At 40.4% G+C, this 23,416-nt stretch overlaps 1 protein-coding gene across 1 annotated transcript in view; it reads right to left on the reverse strand.

Moving 5' to 3' along the window:
• Positions 1-788: 788 nt before the first annotated feature.
• The window catches only part of LAMB1 (laminin subunit beta 1), a 73,899-nt gene continuing 51,271 nt past the window's right edge, over positions 789-23,416 (reverse strand). The window contains exons 25-34 of the mRNA XM_053554031.1: positions 17,975-18,344; positions 14,629-14,813; positions 13,153-13,394; positions 10,388-10,591; positions 9,519-9,663; positions 7,280-7,487; positions 6,991-7,132; positions 3,234-3,410; positions 1,275-1,434; positions 789-1,071 (exon numbers count right to left, since the gene is read on the reverse strand). Coding sequence (XP_053410006.1) covers positions 935-1,071; positions 1,275-1,434; positions 3,234-3,410; positions 6,991-7,132; positions 7,280-7,487; positions 9,519-9,663; positions 10,388-10,591; positions 13,153-13,394; positions 14,629-14,813; positions 17,975-18,344 — 1,970 coding nt within the window. The 3' untranslated portion in view covers positions 789-934. The remainder of the gene's footprint in view (positions 1,072-1,274; positions 1,435-3,233; positions 3,411-6,990; positions 7,133-7,279; positions 7,488-9,518; positions 9,664-10,387; positions 10,592-13,152; positions 13,395-14,628; positions 14,814-17,974; positions 18,345-23,416) is intronic.

Consider the following 23,416-nt stretch of genomic DNA (forward strand, 5'->3'; position numbering starts at 1 on the left):
AGCTAACAGTTCAGCTATAAAGTTGACATGAGCTTGGCAATTACATTCCAGTAATTTTTTTTTTATCCTATGGACTAAGCAGGGGTGTCCAACTTTTTTTTTTGTCTGCCACACAGTGGAAAAGTAAGTTATCTTGGAGCACACATTAAATACACAAATGCAAAAAAAGTCCTCACAAAATCAGCATGCCACACGAGGGTTTAAGTGATTGTTAACATTGTTGTTTTGGCCTCACCTACAGATTATAGCAGAGAATCTTTAGCAAAGCTAAGAAATTATACCATCACTCTGTGTTTTTTAGTAGTATTGCTTAATTGGAGGGAGCAGGGTCCATAAACTCTGGCCTGATTTAATTGAAATCTTCCCATCAGCAATTCTGGCTTTATTCTATGTGGTAATGCTTACGAGCCATAATTCAGTCTCCTGATTTTCGAAGTGTTGCTTTTTGTTCTTGTTCCTAGAACAAGGGATACTTAAAGGAATTTTAGAAATTGGAGCAACTAAGCAACCATTGATACAGTGAAGGTAGCATAGGCTATAACTTCTTTTACCTCAACCCGGGAATCCCACTGGGTGGTAGGGCGGGGAGGATTGTGGATTTTTAGAAGATGTTAACTTGTCAAACAGATGAATAATTGTTTATATATAGAGTAATTGGTTATATACATAACAGAAATTAGGGTCTTCATGGAGGCAGTAAACCTGTTTATAAATTCATTTTTATACTGAAAGATTAATGAACACCAAATCAGTAAAAGTAACAATGTAAGAATTATACTAGATATATATTTATACAAAAGCACTGTATTTTATTTAACTTGATACAAAAATTTGGTGATTAAAAACATTAAATAGGTAATGAGTTTTGAAGATCACTAAATCAATTTTAAGAATGTAGCTATTTTAGTTTGATCACCTCAGCCATGTTATAGCCCTATAAGCAAGTGCTATAAACAGCAACTTTCTGGCTTATATCCTTTAGGAGTGAGCGGACTTCTCCTTCTAATCTCACTAATTCTTGAGCTTTATCTTCTAAATACTTCTGATTGTCCTCATATTTTCTTTCTAAATCTGTGGAAGATAAAAAGAAAAAGTAAGTCTGAGCAATTTATACTATGATGATTTCAAAACCTAATCTAATCTTTACCTGTAATGCTTGGTTTAAACACTTAAGACAAAGTGAATAGATTCAAACTTTATGTATGCCTTTACTTTAAAATTACTTTGTAAAAAAAACCCAAAAACATGAGCCTAAGTGAAAAGACCCAGCCCACCTTTCAGCAGTTGGAGCTTGCTGTTTGCTTGAGCCAGAAGTGTTTTTGCTTCATTTTGTAGCATTTCAGCTTTCCTTCTTGCGTCAGCTGACTCTTCAGTTTTTTTGGCAATTAAATTTTCTACTTTCTTGTACTTTTCATCAACTTCACCATCTAGAGTCTGCAGTTCCACATTCAGAGAGAAAGAGGTGATAGTATTAGTGTCAGTGATTATGTATAAGAGAGAAGTAACATTCATGGCAAGCTCAGACCACATAGACGTTAACTTGCATGGCACACGTTCTGGATTAAGGGCCACGGGTATCTAAGCTTCATCAAGTTAATAAGTAAGTGATCTTGAAATCAACAGTGGAATCGAATGCAAAATTGACATGATTTTAAAGAACATTTCAAAATTTTGGAGTGGCGGCAAGTCTAGGCCTAAGCCCTCATTCTCTTTTGAGTAGCACTTTTCTATAGAAAAATTACAGCGTAATTGTATGCAGAGTTACAAAGAGAAATGGATTCTTTTTTTTTTTTTTTGTGATAGTCTTATTACATCGCCCTCAGTAGAGTACGGTGGCGTCACAGCTCACAGCAACCTAGAACTCTCGGGCTTAACTGATTCTCCTGCCTCAGCCTCCCAAGTAGCTGGGACTACATGTGCCCACCACAATGCCTGGCTATTTTTTTTTTTTTTTTTTTTTTTTTGGTTGCAGTTGTCATTGTTTAGCAGGCCCAGGCCGGGCTCCAACCCACCCGCCTCAGTGTATGTGGCCGGCACCCTGCCCACTAAGCTACGGGCACCGCCTGGAGTAGATTTTTTCCAAAGCAGACTGACATGAGAGAAAGCCCATGTTGAAGAAATGGAGGACCATTGGGATCTTAACTAATTTTAGATTTGTGAAGACTCAACTTCAGTGGGAAATCAGAGGGAAAAGGCAGGTCTAACAAGATTTAGGAAAGAAGGGTGAGATTATAGCATACACAAAAAGTGGGTGAGGAAAAGAGAAATGAGGTGTGGGTTTGGAAAGATGGTTGCAAATGATTCTTTTTAGAAATTTAAAGCAATAGCAAATACAGAATTTTCAAAGGGATTTTTGGTCTTATTTGTAACAAATACCATTATGCAGAATGCCCTATAGCAGACAACTTGACAGATGGATGCCCTCAGAACTGCAGGGTGACACAAACTATAACAGAAAGGACCGCTACCCGATATCCTGACAGTGAACTTTGCTCATTGTTTTGTTCTCCAACTCACAGATGTAGGAGAGCCACTCTATGGAATGCCTAAGAGCTGTAATAATTTCCAGGAAAATCTTTGAATAGTAAAAGAGTTATAAACAGAAATTAAGTCATCCAACAGTTACCATCCCCCTTCCCCAGCTGTTACCAAGAAAACTTTTAGAAGTCCTTCTCTTCTAAAGCCCCGCAAACTTAGAAGCTGAAGACATGTTGAAATTACTACTTCTGGCTAAATATTAGGTTTGTGTGAGATGTTCTCTGCAAAATATAGTGCCTTCTATTGAGCAGCAAGAGGTAGTTAATTCAAAATGAGTCTGAAAGAAGACTGAGTTTCCCACTGCCTGTTCTCTGTAATGAACTAAGGTTTTTCCACTCTGCCTTTAAAGTATTCTTACATGGCTATGTAATTCCTATATGCCATGAAGATCTTCCTAATTGAAATATAGTACAAAAATAAAGTTTAGTATGCCTGTTAAGACTTCCATCCCTAAGTTAAATTAACTCCATTCTTCTAAAGTCATCTGAGTTTAGATTTGAGGGCATAGGTCATACTGGACACTTTCATATCCACTACCTGCATCTCTCTACAGACTGTTTCGAGAGAGGTTATTTGGGATGTTTCTGATTAATGTCCCTATTAGGTCCTTACCTGATTAAATCTAAGGACAGCAAGGAAGAGACTGGTTGTTCCTTTATCAACATAGCTCTTAAAAGTTACAAAGATTTACTTACCTGTTTAACATCTTCTGCGCTTTGTTTGGCAGTATATACCACTTTTTCAATATATTCTGCCTCCCCAGAGTTCTGGGCAGCCTTCCGCTTAAGTTCTTCCACATTCCTCTCTAGCTCACTGATGCGCTGGGAGGCATTGAACAACGTTTCCTCAGATGCTGCTGTTTCAGACTCAATCTAAAAGTATGTTAATCATCCAGTGAGCCACTAATTTAAGAAATGGTAGAAATTACAATGAGGACAGATTGGGAGGAATATCTTAAAGTGTGCTCTGCCATTTTGCTCTAGAATTACTAAAATGAAAATACTTCAAGAAAACTTGTACAAAGTGACCAACTTTAGTCTTTGCTACATCTCATATTTTTACTTCTGATGATCTAATGATCTAATGAGATCATTAAAAAAAATTCTCCTCTCCTGAGAGTAAAAACCACCATCAGGTAGCTTGATGTGTTGAGAAAGCATTTCAAGGACACTTGCAAACCTTGGCTGAAGAACATTCACAAATCAGCAGCTGTGGAAGAGGGATTCCCATGTAAGTTTCCGAAGTAACGTGAGTGGGAAATTACAGTTACTTCACTAGTTTTTCCTAGCAGTTCTAATGGTTAAACTCTAGTAGTGAAGATTTTAGCTAATTACTTGACAGGGAGACTAGGAATGTTCTTTGAAACTCAGAAAAGTTTCTACGGAATTGTGAAGGTAGCATTGAGAAAGTTATAGCCCGAAGCTATAAATATTCAAACTTATTTAGGGAAAAAATATCTAATTTATGCAACTGGTTAGTATCTCCATTTGATCTCTTTTCAAAGTAGAATCAATAAACATTGACTTTTAAAAGCTACAGGGCAATGCCTGTGGCTCAAGGAGTAGGGTGCCGGCCCCATATACTGGAGGTGGTGGGTACAAGCCTGGCTCTGGCCAAAAACTGAAAAAAAATAAAAGCTAGCCAAATGAAACAGACCCATGACAAAAGAACCAATTTCACTGAGCAATTTTTCTTTCATTTTTTTTTTTTTTGAGACAGAGCCTCAAGCTGTCCCCTCTTGGGTAGAGAGCTGTGGCATCACAGTTCACAGCAACCTCCAACTCCTTGGGCTCAAGTGATTCTCCTGCCTCTGCCTCCCAAGTAGCTGGGACTACAGGCACCTGCCACAATGCCCGGCTATTTTTTGGTTGCAACCGTCATTGTTGTTTGATGGGCCAGGGCTGGATTTTGAACCCGCCAGCTCTGGTGTATGTGGCTGGTGCCTTAGCCGCTTGAGTCACAGGCACCAAGCCAGCAATTTTTCTTTAAAATGATCTTCAAGGATGAGTCTATTGCATAGAATCAACTGTGAATAACAATAGTTATAATGAAATTAATGGATCAGTACAGACATATGCTAAATTTTGTAAATATAACAAACTAATGCTTACCCACTAATTAACTTAGAATAAAGTTCTTATAGTAATTATAATTCTTTGAGGATGTTACTTTAAAATGAGTGAATTGTTTTTGAAGAGTTTTCAAAAAGCATAGTTTAGAGCAGTGGTTCTCAACCTTCCTAATGCCACAACCCCTTTAATACAGTTCCTCATGTTGTGGTGATCCCTAACCATAAAATTATTTTCATTGCTACTTCATAACTGTAATTTTGCTTCTGTTATGAATTATAAATATCTGATATTAGGCAACCCTGTGAGAGGGTTGTTTGACCCCCCAAAGGGGTTGTGACCCACAGGTTGAAAACCGCTGATCTAGAGGTTCTTTTTTTTGTTACTAAAACACCTCCTACCCTCCAGGGTCTCCAGTAAACATTAACTGGCATCATCAAGCTAAATAACTCACCTATAACTTAATATTTTACAATTTGCTTTTCAAAACTTTTTTTTTTTAGAGACAGCGTCATGCTGTCTTGCCCAGGTTGGACTGTAGTGGCTGTTCACAGGCAAGATCATAACTCACTACAGCCTCCAACTCTCAGACTCAAGTGATTCTCCTAATCTTAGTCTCCTTAATACATCGCCACGCCTGGCTTTCAAAACAGTAACTTTTAAAAGTCACTGAAACAAAGGTCACTGAAGTCTTAACAGCATATTGAGAAATTTGAAAAGGTCAAAAAAATCAAAATATTTGAAGAGTTATAGTCTGGAAGGAAAAACCTAATTTTTCTAAACTTGAACAAGTTGCCTGAAGAAAGTCCCTTATAGATGCTCAAAATTTAAGGAAGGAAAATGATTTCAGAACTGTCGGGCTTCATTTCACTGAGAGCAGTGGAATAGGGGAAGACAAGTTTGTATCAACTAACTTGGTAGCAAAGGCATGTTGAAAAACCATCTCCCAGGTTTTTGTTTGTTTTTGAGGCAGTTTTGCTCTGTTACCCTGGCTAGAATGCCACGGCTTCAGCCTAGCTCACAGCAACATCAAGCTCCTAGGCTCAAGCAGTCCTTCTAAGTTGCTGGGACTATAGGTGCTTACTGCCACACCGGCTAATTTTTCCATTTTTAGTAGAGATGGGGTCTTGCTTTTGCTCAGGCTGGTCTTAAACTCCTGACCTCAAGTGATCCTCCTGCCTCATCCTCCCAGAGTGCTAGGATTACAGGCATGAGTCAAAGGTGCCCAGCCCATCTCCTAGGTTTTAAACATTAGGAGGGTGGTTCTGAGAAGGCCAAAAGGGTTAGGTACAGTGAGCATCTAATTTCAAAGTATATCTGAGATCATGTGTAGGGACTGGGTGAGTCAATTTTCTTCATTTTGTTTTTAAAAACAAATTTTCCTAAAATTGGAAGGAAAACAATTACATGAAGAACTGGTTTTTGAGAAACAAAAGAAAAATAATTATGTTTGCATTAATTCTTTTAGGAGATTAAGAGGATTTTTAGAATTAAGCACTAAATCCCCAAGAAAAATTCTTTTCTTAATGAGTACCTTTAATATTTATTAGTCTAAGTGTTTTGCTTACAAAAAAAACCTTTTTTTTTTTTTTTTTTAGAGACAGAGTCTCATTTTGTCACCCTAGGTAGACTGCCATGGTGTCACAGCTCACAGCAACCTCCAGCTCTTGGGCTTAGGCAATTCTCTTGCCTCAGCCTCCCAAGTAGCTGGGACTACAGGCGCCCGCCACAACACCTGGTTATTTCTTTGTTGCAATTTGGCCGGGGCCAGGTTCAAACCCGCCACCCTCAGCATATGGGGCTGGTGCCCTGCTTACTGAGCCACAGGCATCACCCTACAAAAAACATTTTTTACATGCATTCTGAATAAAACAGATTAGCTATAGACTATTAGCGTCCTCTAGAATTGGGCTCACTGCTCTCCAGTGGGTTTTAATTTAGTATATAGTAAAATTTTTGTGACTAATCACCCAAATCTTCAGACATTGGTCTTCACATACATGTTGCTTTTGGGCTGCTTTGTAACATAAAGACAGTTTTCTAAAACCTAATTTTGAAAACAGTATTATACTTGATACTAATGAACGGAGTATATTCTATTTCCTGAAAGAACAGTTTATCTTTTTTAGGCTTCTTATGGGTGAGACAATGAGAGGGGACTTACTGGGCTAGTGTCTTCAGCATCCTTATTTTTCCCCTTGCAAACATATCTCCATTCACTTCTAGCATCTGTGCTAAGCAAGTCGTTTAGATTTATGTAAGTTAATGCTGACTTGTAAGATTTCTGTTTATATGTAACTATCAATTGCACTTTCTTTTCTAGGTAAGTCTATGCCGATGTTTTCTCCTACATATAGTATTGATAACAGTTACAATATCTTACTGAAGTTAGCAGGTTCTGGGTTCCTTGGATGTCTTCATCTGCTTGCTGAATTGCCTTCTCTGCTGCAATCTGAGCCTTTTCTGCTTCTTCCAGAGCTTCCTTTACCATATCAGCAGTGACTTTAACATCTGTTGCACTTTTGCTGAGTGAAAGAATGAGATAATAGTTGTCTATGGACATGAAAAAAATGCCTCAGAAAAGAACACTTCTTTTCTTCCTGCAAAGATCCAGACTCCATAAATAAGATACATACATAAAAGAGCCCCTTAGATGTCGCGTCTTTAGATACCTGGCTCTCTTAGCTTCTTCTAACAACAACTCAGCTCTTGCAATGTCACCAGCACTTTGCTGTAGAATAACCTCTACTTGAGAAAGGCTTTCAACTCGTTCACGTATCTCTTCCGTCAAGTTCTGCAACTGCTGTGGGGTGCTAGGCATTTCCATTTTCAATACTTCATTAGCGACTGCTTCAATGCTGTCCAAATCAGCACTATCCTCTGTGGAAAGCAAAGATGTCCCCGTAAAGACGTGAAAAAATCATAGATGGGTCACTCAATCACTTACTGCTCATCTACTATATGACAAGCACTGGTGGGGTTACACCAAGAGATACAGACTTTCTGTTTTAAGAGTTTATTTGTCAAACCTGGCCCAGGCCAAAAGCTGCAAAAAAAAAAAAAAAGTTTATTTGTAATCCACTTAAGGTTGGGAGACCAGACTTACGCACACAAAAAGAACAAATGCAGACAGCAAAGTATGACTAGCATTTGTTTGAGACTGGAATAATGGGAAGACTTCACAGAAGATGGGGAACTGATCAGGTATTACAGTGTAATAGGATTTGAAAGAAGAAATAACATTTCTGGACGGAGGGACAGTAAGGGCAGAACATGTTAATGTGAAAATCTAGCACACTAAATGGTTCAGATTGTGGAAAACCACAGTGACCAGGGTTTAAAGCTGGGACCTGACAGCAATAAAATCTTTTATTTGTGGTTGGAAGAACAGCCAGGAAACTATTGTAAATGCAGATACCAAGAGCTGCTGTTCCTTATCAATTATCTAGAATCAGGAAATTATCAATGAAGCCAAGAAGTTTCAAGTGTCCAGAATGGAAGTTGGTTAAAAAAAAAAAAAAAAAAAAAAAGACAAGAGGTTAAGTTTCAAATATGTTAGATTCTCATTCATTTTAAACTGTCGAAGAACATAAAAATGGGTTCCAGAGGATTTATTATAAAAATACATGCTTGCATGATGACTTCTACTGGATATTCCCTAAGTTATCCTTAGTAAATATTGTCCACTCCTTTTTAGCCATTCCACCTGTTTCCTTTTTAACAGAATACTGATTTTTTTTTTTTTCCAGGAACTTACATCTTCAAAGGTCAGGTAAAAAGAGCAATTCAACATTAAATCCTGATCAGTCTGCCAATTACTATAATCACATTCCATTTTCCAGTCATATTTCTGACTAATGAGATTTATGAGGATGACTGCTAAAAGGGTCCTGGGAGAGGTTTCCTCTCTTCTAAAAAGATACTGCAGAGGAACAGGCGGTCTCTTCTACCATTAGATATTATTTTGTCTTTATGTGTAGTCTGGAATTTGGCAGCCACCTTGAAACTATGTGGAACTATCTTGAGAACAAAGCTGATAAGCTTAAGATGGGCAGGGTAGAAAGATGAAAAGTGCCTGAGTCCCAGACCCATGAAGCTATCCAACTACTAGACTTCACATTATGTGAGATGAAGTAGCCAAAACCATCCTTAACTGATAACACCTGAGGAAGTCCAGGAACACTTGTCATCTGGACCTCAAATTCTGGAGATTTTCTTTTTCTCTACTGAACACTAGAGGTACAGAATTGTTTAACTATACGCATAATATCCTTTAAATAATAGAATTGTGAATCTTTGGGGGCAATGTCAAAATAACTCTCCTTTGAGATTCTAATGACATGACATCATGTAATCTTGAACAAATTACAATTGAATTCTCTCTGTAAATGACCTTTTTTTTTTTTTTTTGAGAAAGAGTATGTTTTTGTTACGTGAGCTAGAGTGCCATGGCCTCAGCTTATCTCATAGCAACCTCAAACTCCTGGGCTCAAGCAATACTCCTGCCTCAGCCTCCTGAGTAGTGGGACTACAGGCGTGTACCCACCAGGCCCAGCTAATTTTTGATTTTTAGTAGAGACAGGGTCTCACTTTACTGAGGCTGCTCTCTACCTCCTGACCTCCAGTGATCCTCTTGCTTTGTCCTCCCAGAGTGCTGGGATTATAGGTGTGAACCACTGCGCCTTTGGCTGCCTGGGTCTCCCCATTACGTTTGTCTGTGTTTGCTTAACATTGGAAGTTATTTAATACACATACATAAGCTTCTTAAGAAATAGAAACATTTCTTAACGTGGATATTTTTCTTATTTGTAAATGTCACTTTAATACCCTATCAGAAATTGATTTTATCTAAACCACAGAGAATCTTGCAGGAACAATGTCTAATAAAAGTAAAATGAAAACACTTCTTACGGGTCAGAAAGTTTCTGATTTGTTTGATGAGATTTCTCAGGTCCTCATTGCTCTTGTCCACTTTTTCTTTGGTAGCATTTGTTTTCAACAGAACTTCTTGAGCATTCTGTTTCGCCTCATCTGCCCTCAGTTTTGCTTCAGAGACCTAAACAATAAGATTACTTTACTTGTGGAACAACTTCACTCTTTCTAAAGCAAACCATAATATTAGAAATGGCCCAAAATATGATGTTGAAAAACTATGCATTTGGAAGTGTATTTTTAGGAAACAACTTTCTCTCATTCAACAGTGTACTATATTGTATTTCCAAAGATACTCAAAGTATTCAGTATACAGATTCCTGTAAGGTGGTATTCTCTACATAGGGCTAGCAATTAAAAATTTCTGAAGTTTTTAACTCCTTCAAAACATTTTCTGGCCTATGAAATATTCCCTACTCTTTTTCTGAGGTACCCACAAGAATACTTCAGTTAAGTATGTGCCACTTTAGAAGAATAAATGATCAATTACTTAATATAGAATATTTGTAGTATGGCTGGATGTATTTATAAGTCTAGAATCATGATAAGTAATTTGGTTATCTCAAATTATCATCAGTCTGAGATTTGAACTCTTTGCTCTAAAACATGTTATTTTCCTGTTACTAGAAAAGAAAGCAAATTATTTTATCTATGAAGAAAATCTCCCCATCTCTTGTCTGACCTCTTCAAAATGTGAACTTTCATAGCTGATTGTGCATATTTGATTGTGAAATGCCTTTTCCATTTTAGTCAGCATTTAGAATTGACTTCTCCGTTTCAGATCCTCCAGTGTACAACCAAAAGCAAACAAAAAAAGTAACAGCAACTGAAGCCATCCACTGAATTACCGTCTTGGAGAGCTGTTCCACTTCAGCCAGGGCACTCAGGACATCTCGGTCAAAGTCCATGGCCTTCTGCCAGGCACTGTGTGCAACAGTGACCAGACCACTACAGCCGGGCCCCCCACACTTCTTCTGTCCTTCATCAGTTCTGCAGTTTGGGCCACCACATTCAGTCTCAGAACAAGAGGCCCCTGGAGGTGTTCCACAAGTCTGCAAGAAGCCAAGCATCAGGCACAAGCACTCAGAGAGTGAGTTTGCTGCAGCGAAGCAGCTGCGCAGGGCCTGGGTGGCCCCAGAGAAGTGCAGGTGGTCCACAGAAAGGGTGCTTGAAAATAGCGTTCAGGAGACAGAACTAAGAGAGGAGCGAAGAGTTTAGGAACAAGTTAACTTGCCAATTTCCAAAACAACCTCACCAATACCTTCTGTCTAAATGAATTAAAATACAATATGGGCTCTGTCCAGGGTACAAACCTTATCTACTATATCAAGGTAAATTCTGCCAATGTGAGGGGGACAGTATTTTTTTCCTAACTAAAAAATTTAAGCATTGAGAACTTTCTTTAGGCCCAGCACCATGCCACTTGCTCTGGTAAATTGCTCTAGTTAACTAACTTCCTATCTGCTTAGGAAGACAGGATCTTTCCACATAAATTAGCCAAGACTAGTTCAGAAGCAGTAAGTATGGAGCAAAGTAGGAAAGGAGACAGCAGGAGAACGCAGTCGTCGTAGGTGGGGAAGGATTTGTTGGCTAGTGTGATTTGAGCTGGGGAAGTGAGAAAAACATTCTGTGTGTTAAAGAGAAAACAGTGTGAAACAAAGGAGCAAAGGTGGATGTAGCTTTCCCCAGTTACTGCCCCCAACCCTCACCAGCATCAGACTTGCATATGTTTCTCCTTTCTTACTGACCAGAACTTCGCAAAATTACTGCTTGGTCATTCATGGCAGAACAAATGCAAACGGAGAGATTACGAGTGTGCTATATGCTAGAGAAGGCTGAACAGGGAGAAAAGCATTTAGAGCCTTTTTTAAATGGAAGATGTTCATACTGAAAAGAAGCCAAAGATTTGCTGCAGTGAGAAGCAGTTAACAGAATATTCCCAGACAAGGAAAGTATTGTTTTTTAAGAAGTTAAAAAAAAAGGTAGTTTTGCAATCAACTCTTTAGCCTAATAATTTGAAGATAATTATAATCCCATTACATCTCAAATGTAACAATATTTTCTAATGTAGCTGGGTTACAGTAGATGTAAAGTTTATTCTGCATGTTATAGAAGCACATGAGGCCTAATCCAGAGAAGAAACAAAACCTCAGGGATGCTCTCTCAAAACAATCTGACAGCACACCAGAAGTTCTGTTGTGTTTCAACAAACAGAGGAGGGCAAAGATAAAGGACTCTAAAGTACTGGAAAAAAACACAAAGGACAAAAATCTATCTCTGCACAAAGAAATGGTAGAACAGAACCTATGGAGAGAGTTCCTGTAGGATAATTAACAAAGACCAAAGCACAGCAAGCGAGTTGGAGCAGCTGGCTGCTCCTTGGTGGGTACCACTGGCGGGGAAGCTCTGGGTCTGTGACACTGGAGGAGCCCCTGCCTCCCTGCCGCCCGCTGCCCAGCGCCTCCTGCTGCACAGCAGAATTAGCTGCTTCTCTGTGTAGTTCATGATTTTATCTGTGATGACTGATTTTATTAAAATTTGTAAGGAAGGAATCAATACTGAAGGAAAGACTGAGGGAACCGGCATTTCTTGTTTGTATATAACAACTCTGTCTACTGGTAGGTGTAATTTACACATTGCTCTGGGCCTTCATTTTTCTTTCTTCACTTAATAAGTGGTGACAGGAGATCTACTTACTCCCCATTCCCACCAGAGGCTATAGAGTTTCATAAGATGATGAAAATAAAACCTTGTGGGCATCAATTAAGTTAGTGACAATATAATACAGTGTGTTTTTGTCCATTTCAGAAAGTGAGGGTGAGGGGCAGGGGAGTCTACTGACGAGGCTGTAATGAAGTCTGAACTCTACAGTCTCCTACACACCTCCCATGGTTTACTGTTCTCTGTTTCGAGGCTAAGACAATACAAAAGCCTTAGTCTATAAAAAAATACCCTCCAAATTCTCTCAGATAGGTGTCCTTCCGTGAAAACCAGTTAAGGAAGCGGGGGAAGAAACAGGCTCAGTTTGGCTTTTTTTGGCCTTCTGCCTGTTTTCATTAAACTCACAACTCATTCTATTTGGCTCTCCAGTTACTTTTTAAAAGCTTCTTGGAAATGAATCTACTTTCTAGGCTGGTTCAGGGTTAATCTTTACCAAGTAAAGTTACTAAAAGAAAGGAACATTTTAGCTAATACGCATGGAAAAAAAATCGTTTTACTCTCTTTTATTTTTTCAGGCAGCCCCTCCTAGAATGATTCTGAATTCCTCTTTTGCACTCTAAATCAGAACCAAGTTAAAAAAAAAGTGTCCACAGTTGTATAAAAAGAATCAAGTTTCAATAAGATGTCACTGAGTTGACAGAACTGAATGGGAAAGTAGTCATGATTCTTTAGAGCGTTCCACAGAGAAACAACTGGAAGAGGGGAGGGATGAAACCCACGTGCTTTTGTTTTTTTATTAATAATCTGGCCTGGTCATGGACACCCCGTGCCATGGCCCAGACCCCTGAACCTGGGAGTTTCACTCCTGTTGATTCATTCGCAAACTAATAGTATTAAAGACAAAGTAGGGTGCCTTTTTCTCAGAAAGTGAGGCCAAACCCCTAAACCTTACCATTTCTGCAGCAGCTGAAAGGTCTAGGCTTTGCAATTTGCCTGCCAATTCATCGAGAAGGCGGGCCTGCTCCTCTTGTTTCTCCCTGAACTGGGACTCACGCTCCAACATCAGGTCCTCTACTCTGTCTCTAGTGAAAGCCGACTGCTCCACAGTGCTGTTGGGCCCTGTGGTGGAGGCATTAACCCTCTCCTCTGCCTCCAGAGACATCTGGAAATACTTGGTAATGCTATCCAATGCGCCTGCAGCAGGAAATGAAATTGCCCACAGTTAATCTCATTGTACTAGATTTCCTCACCAAGCAATGCCCATATTTGGTGTCTTCTGGCCCTAAATTTACTGTAAGAAAGTATTTGTGAAGAAGCATAGTTTTCTTCTTATGACCAATGAATGTTTTGTCCCATTAGCACCAAGTCTAACTCTGGAGAAAGCCAAACACCTGTGTGAAAAATGAAAAATTAAGTCAAATCATGCAGATGTGGTTTCTGTGCACAAGTAAGCATCCAGTTCTTTTTAGATAGCTGACATCAGGCAGCCTGTAGATTATAATATGCCCAGATGATTTTTCCCCTTTTCTCAGTCATGTATGCAGATCTGCTCAGTGACTAGTACAGTCAGCCCTAAGTACTAAGTTTTATTTTCTTTGTGGGCTCCACATCCATGGATTCAACCGGATGTGGATGGAAAATATTTTTTTTAAAGGACAGTTGTGTCTGTACTGAAGATACGCAGACTTTTTCTTGTCTTTATTCCCTAAACAGTACAGGATGCTATTTACATTGTATTGGATATTAAAAGTAACCTAGAGATGATTTAAAAGTATACACAGGATGGGCACAGGTTAGATGCAAGCATTATACTATTTTTTAAGTAAGGGACTTGAGCATTCTTGGATTTGGTATCTGCAGTGGGTCCTAGAACCCATCCCTCCTGGATAATGAGGGGCCGGCTGTATTATTTACATAAAAACAGCATGACATGTTTCGGCTTTAGGGACATAGTGGGGCGGGAAGCACGACGGACAGCGCGATCTAACACATTTCTTTCTTTTTTGCAGAGGGTCCTGTATAGCCTATGATGTTAATATGGGAGGATTTGCAAAGGTTGATTCCAGACCCAGCAACATTCTTGAATGGAAAAGAACTTGCCAGAGTATCAACTTAATGCCTTCACTATTTCTTTCCAAGAAAAGGCCAAGAGAGTTAATTAAACCACTAATGGGAAAAATAAGAAAATAGATACCGTTCTAATACAACAACTGCTGCTCACTCTGTGACCCATGTTGCATCTCCTTGTGCCTGAAGTCCTACATTTGTAAAATGGGGGACTTTAATCCTTATGTGTACCAGAGGCTCAGAAGTTTTTAAATTATTTAGAAAGCACTTAATTTTCTTCTGAGAGTGCTATATATTAAAAGGTTGGACAGACGGTGAAGTCCATTGTCCAGGACTGAGTATTTACACAAAAAATGCTCACCCCGAATATCTGAGTTTTTGATAAATTCCAGTTGTTCAGCAAGTTCTTTCACGGTCTCATCCAGGCTTTCTGCTTCTGTCTGTAGAGAATCTAGTTCTTTGACTGTGCTATTGCTTTGGGAAGCTGTGTCAGATAATTTCTCTTCTACTTCAGCCATCCTTTCTGTAACGTCTTTGGTTAGTTTCCTGTAAAGAGAAGGCAAGCTTACCCATGTAAAATACACCAAGGGGAATTTTAAATATTCATTTTTATATTTTCTATTCATACTCTATCTATTAATACTCTAATTTCAAACAAATCCAGTCATTTGTAACAATTCATCTCTTTCTAAGTGCTAAATTTATTTTCCTTTTCATAAAAGATTATATAATCATCTAACAATTTTTCTTTTTTCAAAGATTTTAAATAAAAGACAAAAGGATGACTTAGCAGCGTTGTGGCACATGGGCAGGCAATTTGAGGGATTCCAAATCTCTGCTGTAATATGAACATAGGTTAGAACGTGCAGTTCCAGCTATACGCCAAGCAGCTTCAAGCCCTTGCAATTGTGAAAACTCAAAAGACATAAATGATCCCAGCATAGAATTATGTCTCCCAGCCACCTTCCAGAAATTCTCGGAGCCTCAGGGATCTCCTTCGAGATGGAACATGCAGAGAGGAAGCCCTATAGCCCCACTAGGAAGACAACAGGAGCCACCCAGATCAGCTTTTCACATGCTCACCTCTTAAGCAAGATCCCATCAAAGGAGCTCCCTTCTACCAACAAACAGCCCTTTTAGTTTTTATAAGAAAGGAGGTAGTATTTACTGAGGATGAAATATGATAAACATTTTGCTTTTATAATATATCATTTGAAATCTAAACTCAACTGGATTTTGTATCTTCAAATCTCTAAACCATAATCGAGTCAAAGAAAAAGTACTCAAAGGAATCATTTGATTTGGTTGATAAAATTACATTTTATAAACCCAATGACTTTTTTCCTGAGGATACGACACTTAGTTTCTTTTTCTCAGTGCTTTGCATTTATTAATCAGTTGATTCACAGACATCTTCCCATTCTTCTCAGGTCTTATACAATGTTATAATTTTTAAAACAATCAGATCTAACTTTTTTTTTTAAAATAACAGCCACTTTAGTTCCTAAAACATGCATCCTTAGACAGTGTGTTAAAAAGGATTAGTGAAACTAGTTTTCCTGAGTTTATTACAATGTATCTAGTTAAATGAATAGTCAAGGCAGAAACAGAGCTGCTCTGGGGAAGTAATTTCTCCCTGGCAGGCTCTCAAAGGACGCTGGAGTGTTTCCTTCTACAGAGGTGCAGGCTACATGGCCAAGAATCATTTTATAAGGAGCTTGCACTCATGCCATGGCTACCAGCACTGTGACTGCTGCACCCTAGGAGGGAGAGTCTTTGTAATGAGGTAAAATGCTTCCTTTCTCCCACATTGTCTATGGTTTAAAAAAAAAAAAAAGTGCTTCATTACCTGCACTGACAATTCCTGGCACCCTGGTCAACCACATGGGCTTGGGCACAAAATCTGAGGCTTGAAATCAAGGGCCCAGTTACTTTAAGTCTAGAAGTTCTAGAAAACCCTTCTATAAATCATTTGAGCTAATGTCAGCTGTTCTTTTCCTGCTTCTCAAGTATATGAGGGGGAAAGTCTTTCTGGCTTCTTAAAGATGCTGATTAAAGTTCCCATCATATGCAAAACATGTTACTATAATTTCATAATGTAAATTCTCAGTGTATAGGAGTAAGCTGTGAAGCAGTCCACTCACGCAGGCCTCAGTGTTAAGTCTGTAATCAAAGACCACCTTGTGGGGCTCTTTGCTTTTTTCCTTGTTGCAACAAGGGGCCCACTATTGTCTGTGGTGAACACAGCTGGCTCTTATAAAGCCTATACCTTCTTACTCTGTAAACCTATTTTTCTCTTTCTCAATAATCTTTGTTTCATGCTTACCTTAAAAGAGAAAAAAACATCTGGGAAAACAAATGCTTCATGACCTTTCCTGTTTTGTTTTTCAGCTCTTAGGTCTTACTGTGCTATTTGTGGGGTGTCTTTTTTTTAATTTTTTTTTGAGACGGAGTCTCACTATGTCACCCTCGGTAGTGTGCCGTAGTGTCACAGCTCACAGCAATCTCAAAACTCTTGGGCTTAAGCGATTCTCTTGCCTCAGCCTCTCGAGGAGCTAGGGCTACAGGCACCCGCCATAATGCCCGGCTATCTTTTGGTTGCAGCCGTCATTGTTGTTTAGCAGGTCCGGGCTGGGCTCAAACCTGCCAGTTCAGTGTATGTGGCCAGCGCCCTACTCACTGAGCTACAGGTGCTGATCCTGGGGGGTCTTTTGTGTCAGAGGTAGCAGGGATGTTTGGGGGCAAGAGAGATGAGGGTAGAAAAATGATCCCTGAGAAGTTCAGTACCGATCAGCTCAATCCTGTTGGCTTCCGATGACAAAATAAACACTCTCCAATTGGACAGATGATTATCCAATGAAGGGCCGGGGTGAAGATTTTTCACTATAGAGAAGTGGATGTAACTGGATGAATGAAGCACCAGTCTGGTGGACCAATGGCCCCGCAGTGGAAATAACTGAAAATAAGGAATCTCACTTGTGGTAATGGAATTTATCCAGGAGTAGCAATACTACAATAGTAATATATACACATACACAGAAAGTGCCCCCAAAAGTGTATACACATTTTAAGAAAGGGTAAAATGGTATTAAAATTGTATTACTCAATATATACTGGTAACAAAAGATGAATACAAGTCTCAATTGACTTTTGTGATTATTAAGAGGTGCTGGGAATGTCATACTACACATTGTTACCATAATTCAATTCAACTTACAAGAGTAATACATAGATAACATCACTTAAAATACATTTTTTGGCACCTTGAGCATGCATGCATAAGTATCTTTTTTGCAATCACATTATCATTTCACAGATCAGCCTCACATGGAGCAGACCTGAGACTCAATTATGAATCTTTGTCTTCCAAATCCAGCATTTCTCCCATTCTCATGCCTTAGAGCATCATTTGCAAAGATGAGTACTGACTGTGATCCTCCCTTTACACTTGACCTTAGTCAAAAGGTCAAGAACTGGTAACACTCACACATTTAGAATTCGGGTCCCCACTGATGTGCTAACAGTCACTCACCCAAATGCTCAGTCAAGACTGCCAGAAAATAAATGGCCCAGAATCTGTTTTCACTTCACTCACAGGACTAACCAAACCTTCTGAGGTTAGCACCATGCCAAGAAATCTTTCCTATTTATTCACAAAGTTGAAAAAGATATTATTGAGTTGTTACTCCGCCTCATTAACTACTTACTCTGCTTCCTCAAAGAGATTCCCAATGTTTTTCAGTGGCTCTGCTGCCGGGCTCTGTGCCAGGATGTCTTTTATCTCTGTGACCTTCTTCTCCACTGAGTCCATAGTCTCCCGGTAAGGCCCGATCACACCACTGATCTTTAAGGCTTTGGCTTTCTCCAGGAATCTGTGGGTCCTGTTGGTCAACTCAGCAATGATCACGTCCCAGAGAGCAAAACACTGGTGGCAGGGTGTGCAGTTGGGGAAGACCCCGGAGTACCCTCGAGTACACTTGTCACAGCGGGGACCCTCAACACCCTCCACGCAGACACACTGGCCCGTGGACTGGTCACACTGTGGTGTCTCGATGCCCCTGGGGTCACAGTCACAGGCTAGGAGGGAAACAGAAATGCTGGCTGATCTGCTTGATCATGAACCTCAGGGACAAGCTTTGGCATTTAGCATCCTCATATGCTGTTAAACCTGGAAGGTGTCAACCATCCATGACAGAGTAGCAGTGGCTCCGTAGAGACTGCAGCCGCCTCTTCCAGCATATGGACGACTTCAGCTCTTGCTGACCCCTTCTTAGTAATAACATAATAACTTAAAATTTCTCAGTCAATACTCACTGAATATTTACTGTGCCAAGCATTGTAGACATGTTTTTTACACGCATCACCTCATTTAGTCCTTACGATAACCCTATGGGACAGGTGCTATAACACTCACTATTTCACAGATGTGGGAACTGAGGCATAAAGAGATTGTATAATGTGTCCTGAGTCTCATAGCAAGGAAAGGCTGAGCCAGGATGCTGACTCAGCACTTTGCACCCCCATAATCTGTGCTCTTAACCTTGATCCTGCCTCTGCCTCCCCCTTACTCTGACTTCCCTACAGACCATGTCAGCACAGGCAATTCAGGTTACATCCTGATGACATAAGCCATCCGGTGTAAGATACCCCACAAACGAGCAGCTCCTAACATAACTGACCCCATCTCATCACAAAACAGAACGGTGACTACTTAGTGAGATAATAAACTTGATCAAAAGAAAACTAAATCCCAAAGAGGTCACAGGAATTCTAAGTATCTGGTTGAAAGGCTTTCAACCAAGTATAACCTAATCTGTGAGTATCTGCCATTGTGGTAACCACTCCTAGCACTACGATCATAGGCTCATAACATGTCGGAAGGCATCTTGGGAGCCACTCAGTCTCAGCCTCTCACGGGCCCCACAGGGTTGACATCTTAATCCAGAGCCAAATGGCACAGGGTAAAGTCACACATGGTACGGGGTAACGGCTAACAGCAGTGGCTGAGATAACTTATCACAGTGCCTGTGCTGTTGACACTGGCTTAGAGCCCCAAATCTCAGGTGACCAAATTACCTTTATAACAACATCTGACATTCACAGTATTTGTACAGTGTTTGAGTAACAAAAGGCCTGTACACACATCTTATCCCTGGCCTTACATGTATTCTGGGAAAAGGTGGGAATAAATAAATTAAAAGAGAACAAATATACACTAGCTTACTTCCCTAACTAGACTGTGTACTCTGGGCAGGGGTATGTCTTGAATCATTTTTCTTGTGCCAGCATGGGGCACAGGGTTAACTTGTAATTGGAGTTCTCTAGTGTGCCAAATGAGGCCCTCACCTCATTTCAGTGCATAGCATGTGAGGGACATTCACACACCTTTATAAAAGAAAATAATCCTCCTGAAATGCAATGTCAACTGTGGCAAAGCACAACAGATTCATAACCTCTCAGATAACTTTGTAAAATCTTCTTGGGATAACAGCTGTGATTTGCCTCTGAAACTTTCCAGCAGGACATCTTGAATTGCCAGTTTATCTTCTGATTGTCTTTGTTGGCAAACTACATTCCACGTTCCCCAGTGAGGTCTGAGGACAGCACCGTGGTTAGTTAAGAGCACACGCTGCGGACTGTGGTTGTAAGTCCTGCCTTCTCCACATGCCAGCTACGTAATCCCGGGCAATTAGGAAGCCAAGACAAGGCTTGAACCTCTGTAAAAAGTGGTGATGACGGGTGGCGCCTGTGGCTCAAGGAGTAGGGCGCTGGTCCCATATGCCGGAGGTGGCGGGTTCAAACCCAGCCCCGGCCAAAAACCAAAAAAAAAAGTGGTGATGACTATACCTACCTTATAAGATTGCTTTCAGGATAAAATAATAATTACAAATTGCTTAGAAGAATATCTGGTCTATAGTAAACATTTCATAAACAGCTTCTATTGCCCCTACAGGTGTCTGGTGCTCTCCTGCCTGGAGTGTTGATCACAGCTCCATTGGATAAAAGGAAAAATAAAGGCATCTTATGTTCATTTCTATGTTTTTGTCAAAATGTCATGATGATTGAAAAATCTGAAGTTTATTTTATTTCATTCCTCAATCTTTAGGATTTTAAAACAGTACTTTCTTGGTATCTGGGTTTTTAAAACTAAACTTTAGGATTTCAAAACTAAAATTGGGTGTTTTTTGGTTTATTTTTTGAGACAGAGTCTTGCTCTGTGGCCTAAGGCCAGAGTGCCATGGTGTCACAGTTCACAGCAACCTCAAATGCTTGGACTCAAGCATCCTCTTTCCTCAGCTTCCCTAGTGGCTGGGCCACCATGCCTGGCTAATTTTTCTATTTTTTGTATTTTTAGTAATCCACCTGTCTCAACCTCACAGAGTGCTAGGATTACAGCTGTGAGCCACTGCACCTGGCCAGGTGTTTTATTTTCTAAAACATTATTTCTTCCTAGGCATTTTAGGTATATTTCATTTTTCTTGCTTTTTGAATGTTCTCATACTGAATCAGGAAGCAGCTTAGGCAAACTGTGGGTAACTGTAATTATGATCCCTGGACTTGTTTTTCAAAACATGGGACCCATGATTAAGGTTAATTTGAGAAATTCTATAACCCCCTCATGAAGATTAAAAACAAATATTAGATAAAATAAAAAAAAGAAACAAACAAAAAAACCAAACAAACAAATATTAGTAAACTAAAGACTCAGGAGTTCTGCAAGAAAAACCTGGTTTCACATTGTTTTTTCCACTTGTATCCCAAACTCATTTCCCCAGAGGATCTTTTCTTAGTGGAGTACCTGGTAACACCCCTGGGAAATGGTGAGAAAGGCTTGGGAAAACCTACTTTCATCAATTTCTGAGCTCAAGAGAACAGGAAGAACTTCGATAATACTGTACCTGAAAAATTTAAGTCCAGACTTCAGGACTAGATTTCTGTATCACTTGGTAAAATTCAGTCATCTTCCAGGAAGCCGAAACTTCCCTGGGCCCTACACTCTCAAACTTGGGTGTGCCCCACAGTCGCCTGAAGGGCTCGCGAAACTCAGATTGCTGGGGCCCCAGGCTCCCACCCACAGGTTCTGACTCGGTAGGTCTGAGTGGGGCCCGAGGATGTGCATTTCTAACAAGTTCCTGGGAGATGCTGACATTGAGGGTCCCCAGACCCCATCCTGAAGCATATTGACTGTGTTATCTTCCCAGCTATTTCTGTCTTCCTTGAGAGAGAGAGAAAGAGAGAGAACTAGAGAAAATGAGAGAACGAGAGGGGAGAGAGAGAGAGAGAGAGCGCGCGCCTTCAAAGGGTGGCGCCTGCCTGTCAAATTTCAGAGCAGAATCATGACTTTGGAAGTTCACCAGCATAGGCAGATGCACAAACCTAAGGACCTACGTAACAGAAGAAGAAATGATGCCATTTGTAATAAAACTATTTTGCCTGCTCCTGCCCTGCAGGCTCTCGGCTCTTGGAAGGTAGCACAATAAACCACCTTTCGGGGCCTACCTGCCCTGTGTCTCCCTTAGGCTGGACACAACTGAGGCAGATGCTGCACGTGCTTTTAGTTTGCTTAGAAAATTGTTTCTTTCCCCTTGATGACATAAAGGTACACTTCAGTCCGAAATAATAGGTTTTTACTGGATTCACGTGTGGGGCAAGACTTGCATTCATCAAAGTTTTCATTTCTCTGATAATTTTTATTTCATTCTTAAGGCATGTCTTGCCCACATTCTGTCCTGGCATCTTTGAGGAGAAAACACCAGCCCACACTGTAGCACTTCGAAGGCAGCTAAGGCTTCCCTCCTTAGCGGGCCCAGGGAGGTGAGTCTGGACAAGTATTCCAGAGGGCTGGCAGAACCTCGGCTCTCTCCAGAGGACCACAGCCAGTTCAGCTGGACTGACCAACATTCCTTTCCCCCAACTAAAAAGTAAATCTCAAATTTCACAGATGGCTGGATTGCAGTTTTATCACTGAAATAGCCAGTCCTGAGTTCTCTCTGGAAAGGCACCAAATGACTCTAAAAATGTGTCAGGTTTTGATTTCAAATTGAAACTGGGAACTGCTAAAGTTCCTGTGGACCTGTTCTTCTTTCCCTGTCTATCAAGTTTCCAGAATTGCTTCCCTGAGGGTCACCTGGGAGGCAAGCACTAGAAGGCCCACCTTTATGACTTATCAAGAGATCCCCAAAGACATTTTCAGGGAAACTTCAACACTCGTGTGGCTTCGGCTTCAGCTGAAGCAGAAAGGTCAGTTTATACTCAACAATTTGAAACTCCCTGGACATGAACAGCATGCAGGGGATTCCCTCCACACACCAGCACCTAAAAATCTACAAACCAGGCAGTGCCTGTGGCTCAATGGAGTAGGGCGCTGGCCCCATATGCCGGAGGTGGTGGGTTCAAACCCAGCCCCGGCCAAAACTGCAGGAAAACAAACAAACAAACAAAAAAACAACAACTACAAACCCACTCTGCAGGCTGCAGCTGACCGGGTCCAGGGAGGCTTATCCTCTCTCTTAATGAGAAAGGGATCAGAGTCTAAGCGACCTGGAACACAGCGTTGCTTTAAGAAATGAGATTATATGGCAGAGAAAGGAGAGTGTATAAATAGCAAAAGTTCTTGCCAGATCTTTGTGATGAACTCCAGTCATGGAGAGGAAGAACAGCATTTTAAAAATGATATGATCATTTTAATGAGCCATAAGAATTCTCTTTTCATCTTTAAAAATGTATTCTCTGTTTTATGGCCAGTTAAGTTTCCTCTATTTTTTGCTAAGTTTTCTTATCATTTAAAACATGATTCCTAAGAGGTAGATAAATAAGGATACTGCACCAATTGTAAAGCTACAGAGGTCAATGCCGCGATGGGGATCAGTCTGTGTGCCTACTGACCGACAGGCCAGTTTTCCTGCTTGCTCTGCCTCCTGCCGTCTCCTCCTCTAGCCCTCTGCCTGGGAGCACAGTCCACCGCAGGGGCCTGCCAGGTGAGGCTTTTCACAATCCGGTGAAGCCAAGCCTCCGCCCTGACTCTCCAGCTCACACTCTTTCTCGAGGGTACCTCCCACAGCCTTGCTGTCCTTACTGTCCTTTAAAACAGACAGTAATGTCTTCGCTAAAGGGAGGCTGTCAATGAGGACCCAGACCCTGTGGAAGGG

Source organism: Nycticebus coucang, chromosome 11 (assembly GCF_027406575.1).
Source record: "Nycticebus coucang isolate mNycCou1 chromosome 11, mNycCou1.pri, whole genome shotgun sequence".
Classification (NCBI taxonomy): Eukaryota; Metazoa; Chordata; class Mammalia; order Primates; family Lorisidae; genus Nycticebus; species Nycticebus coucang.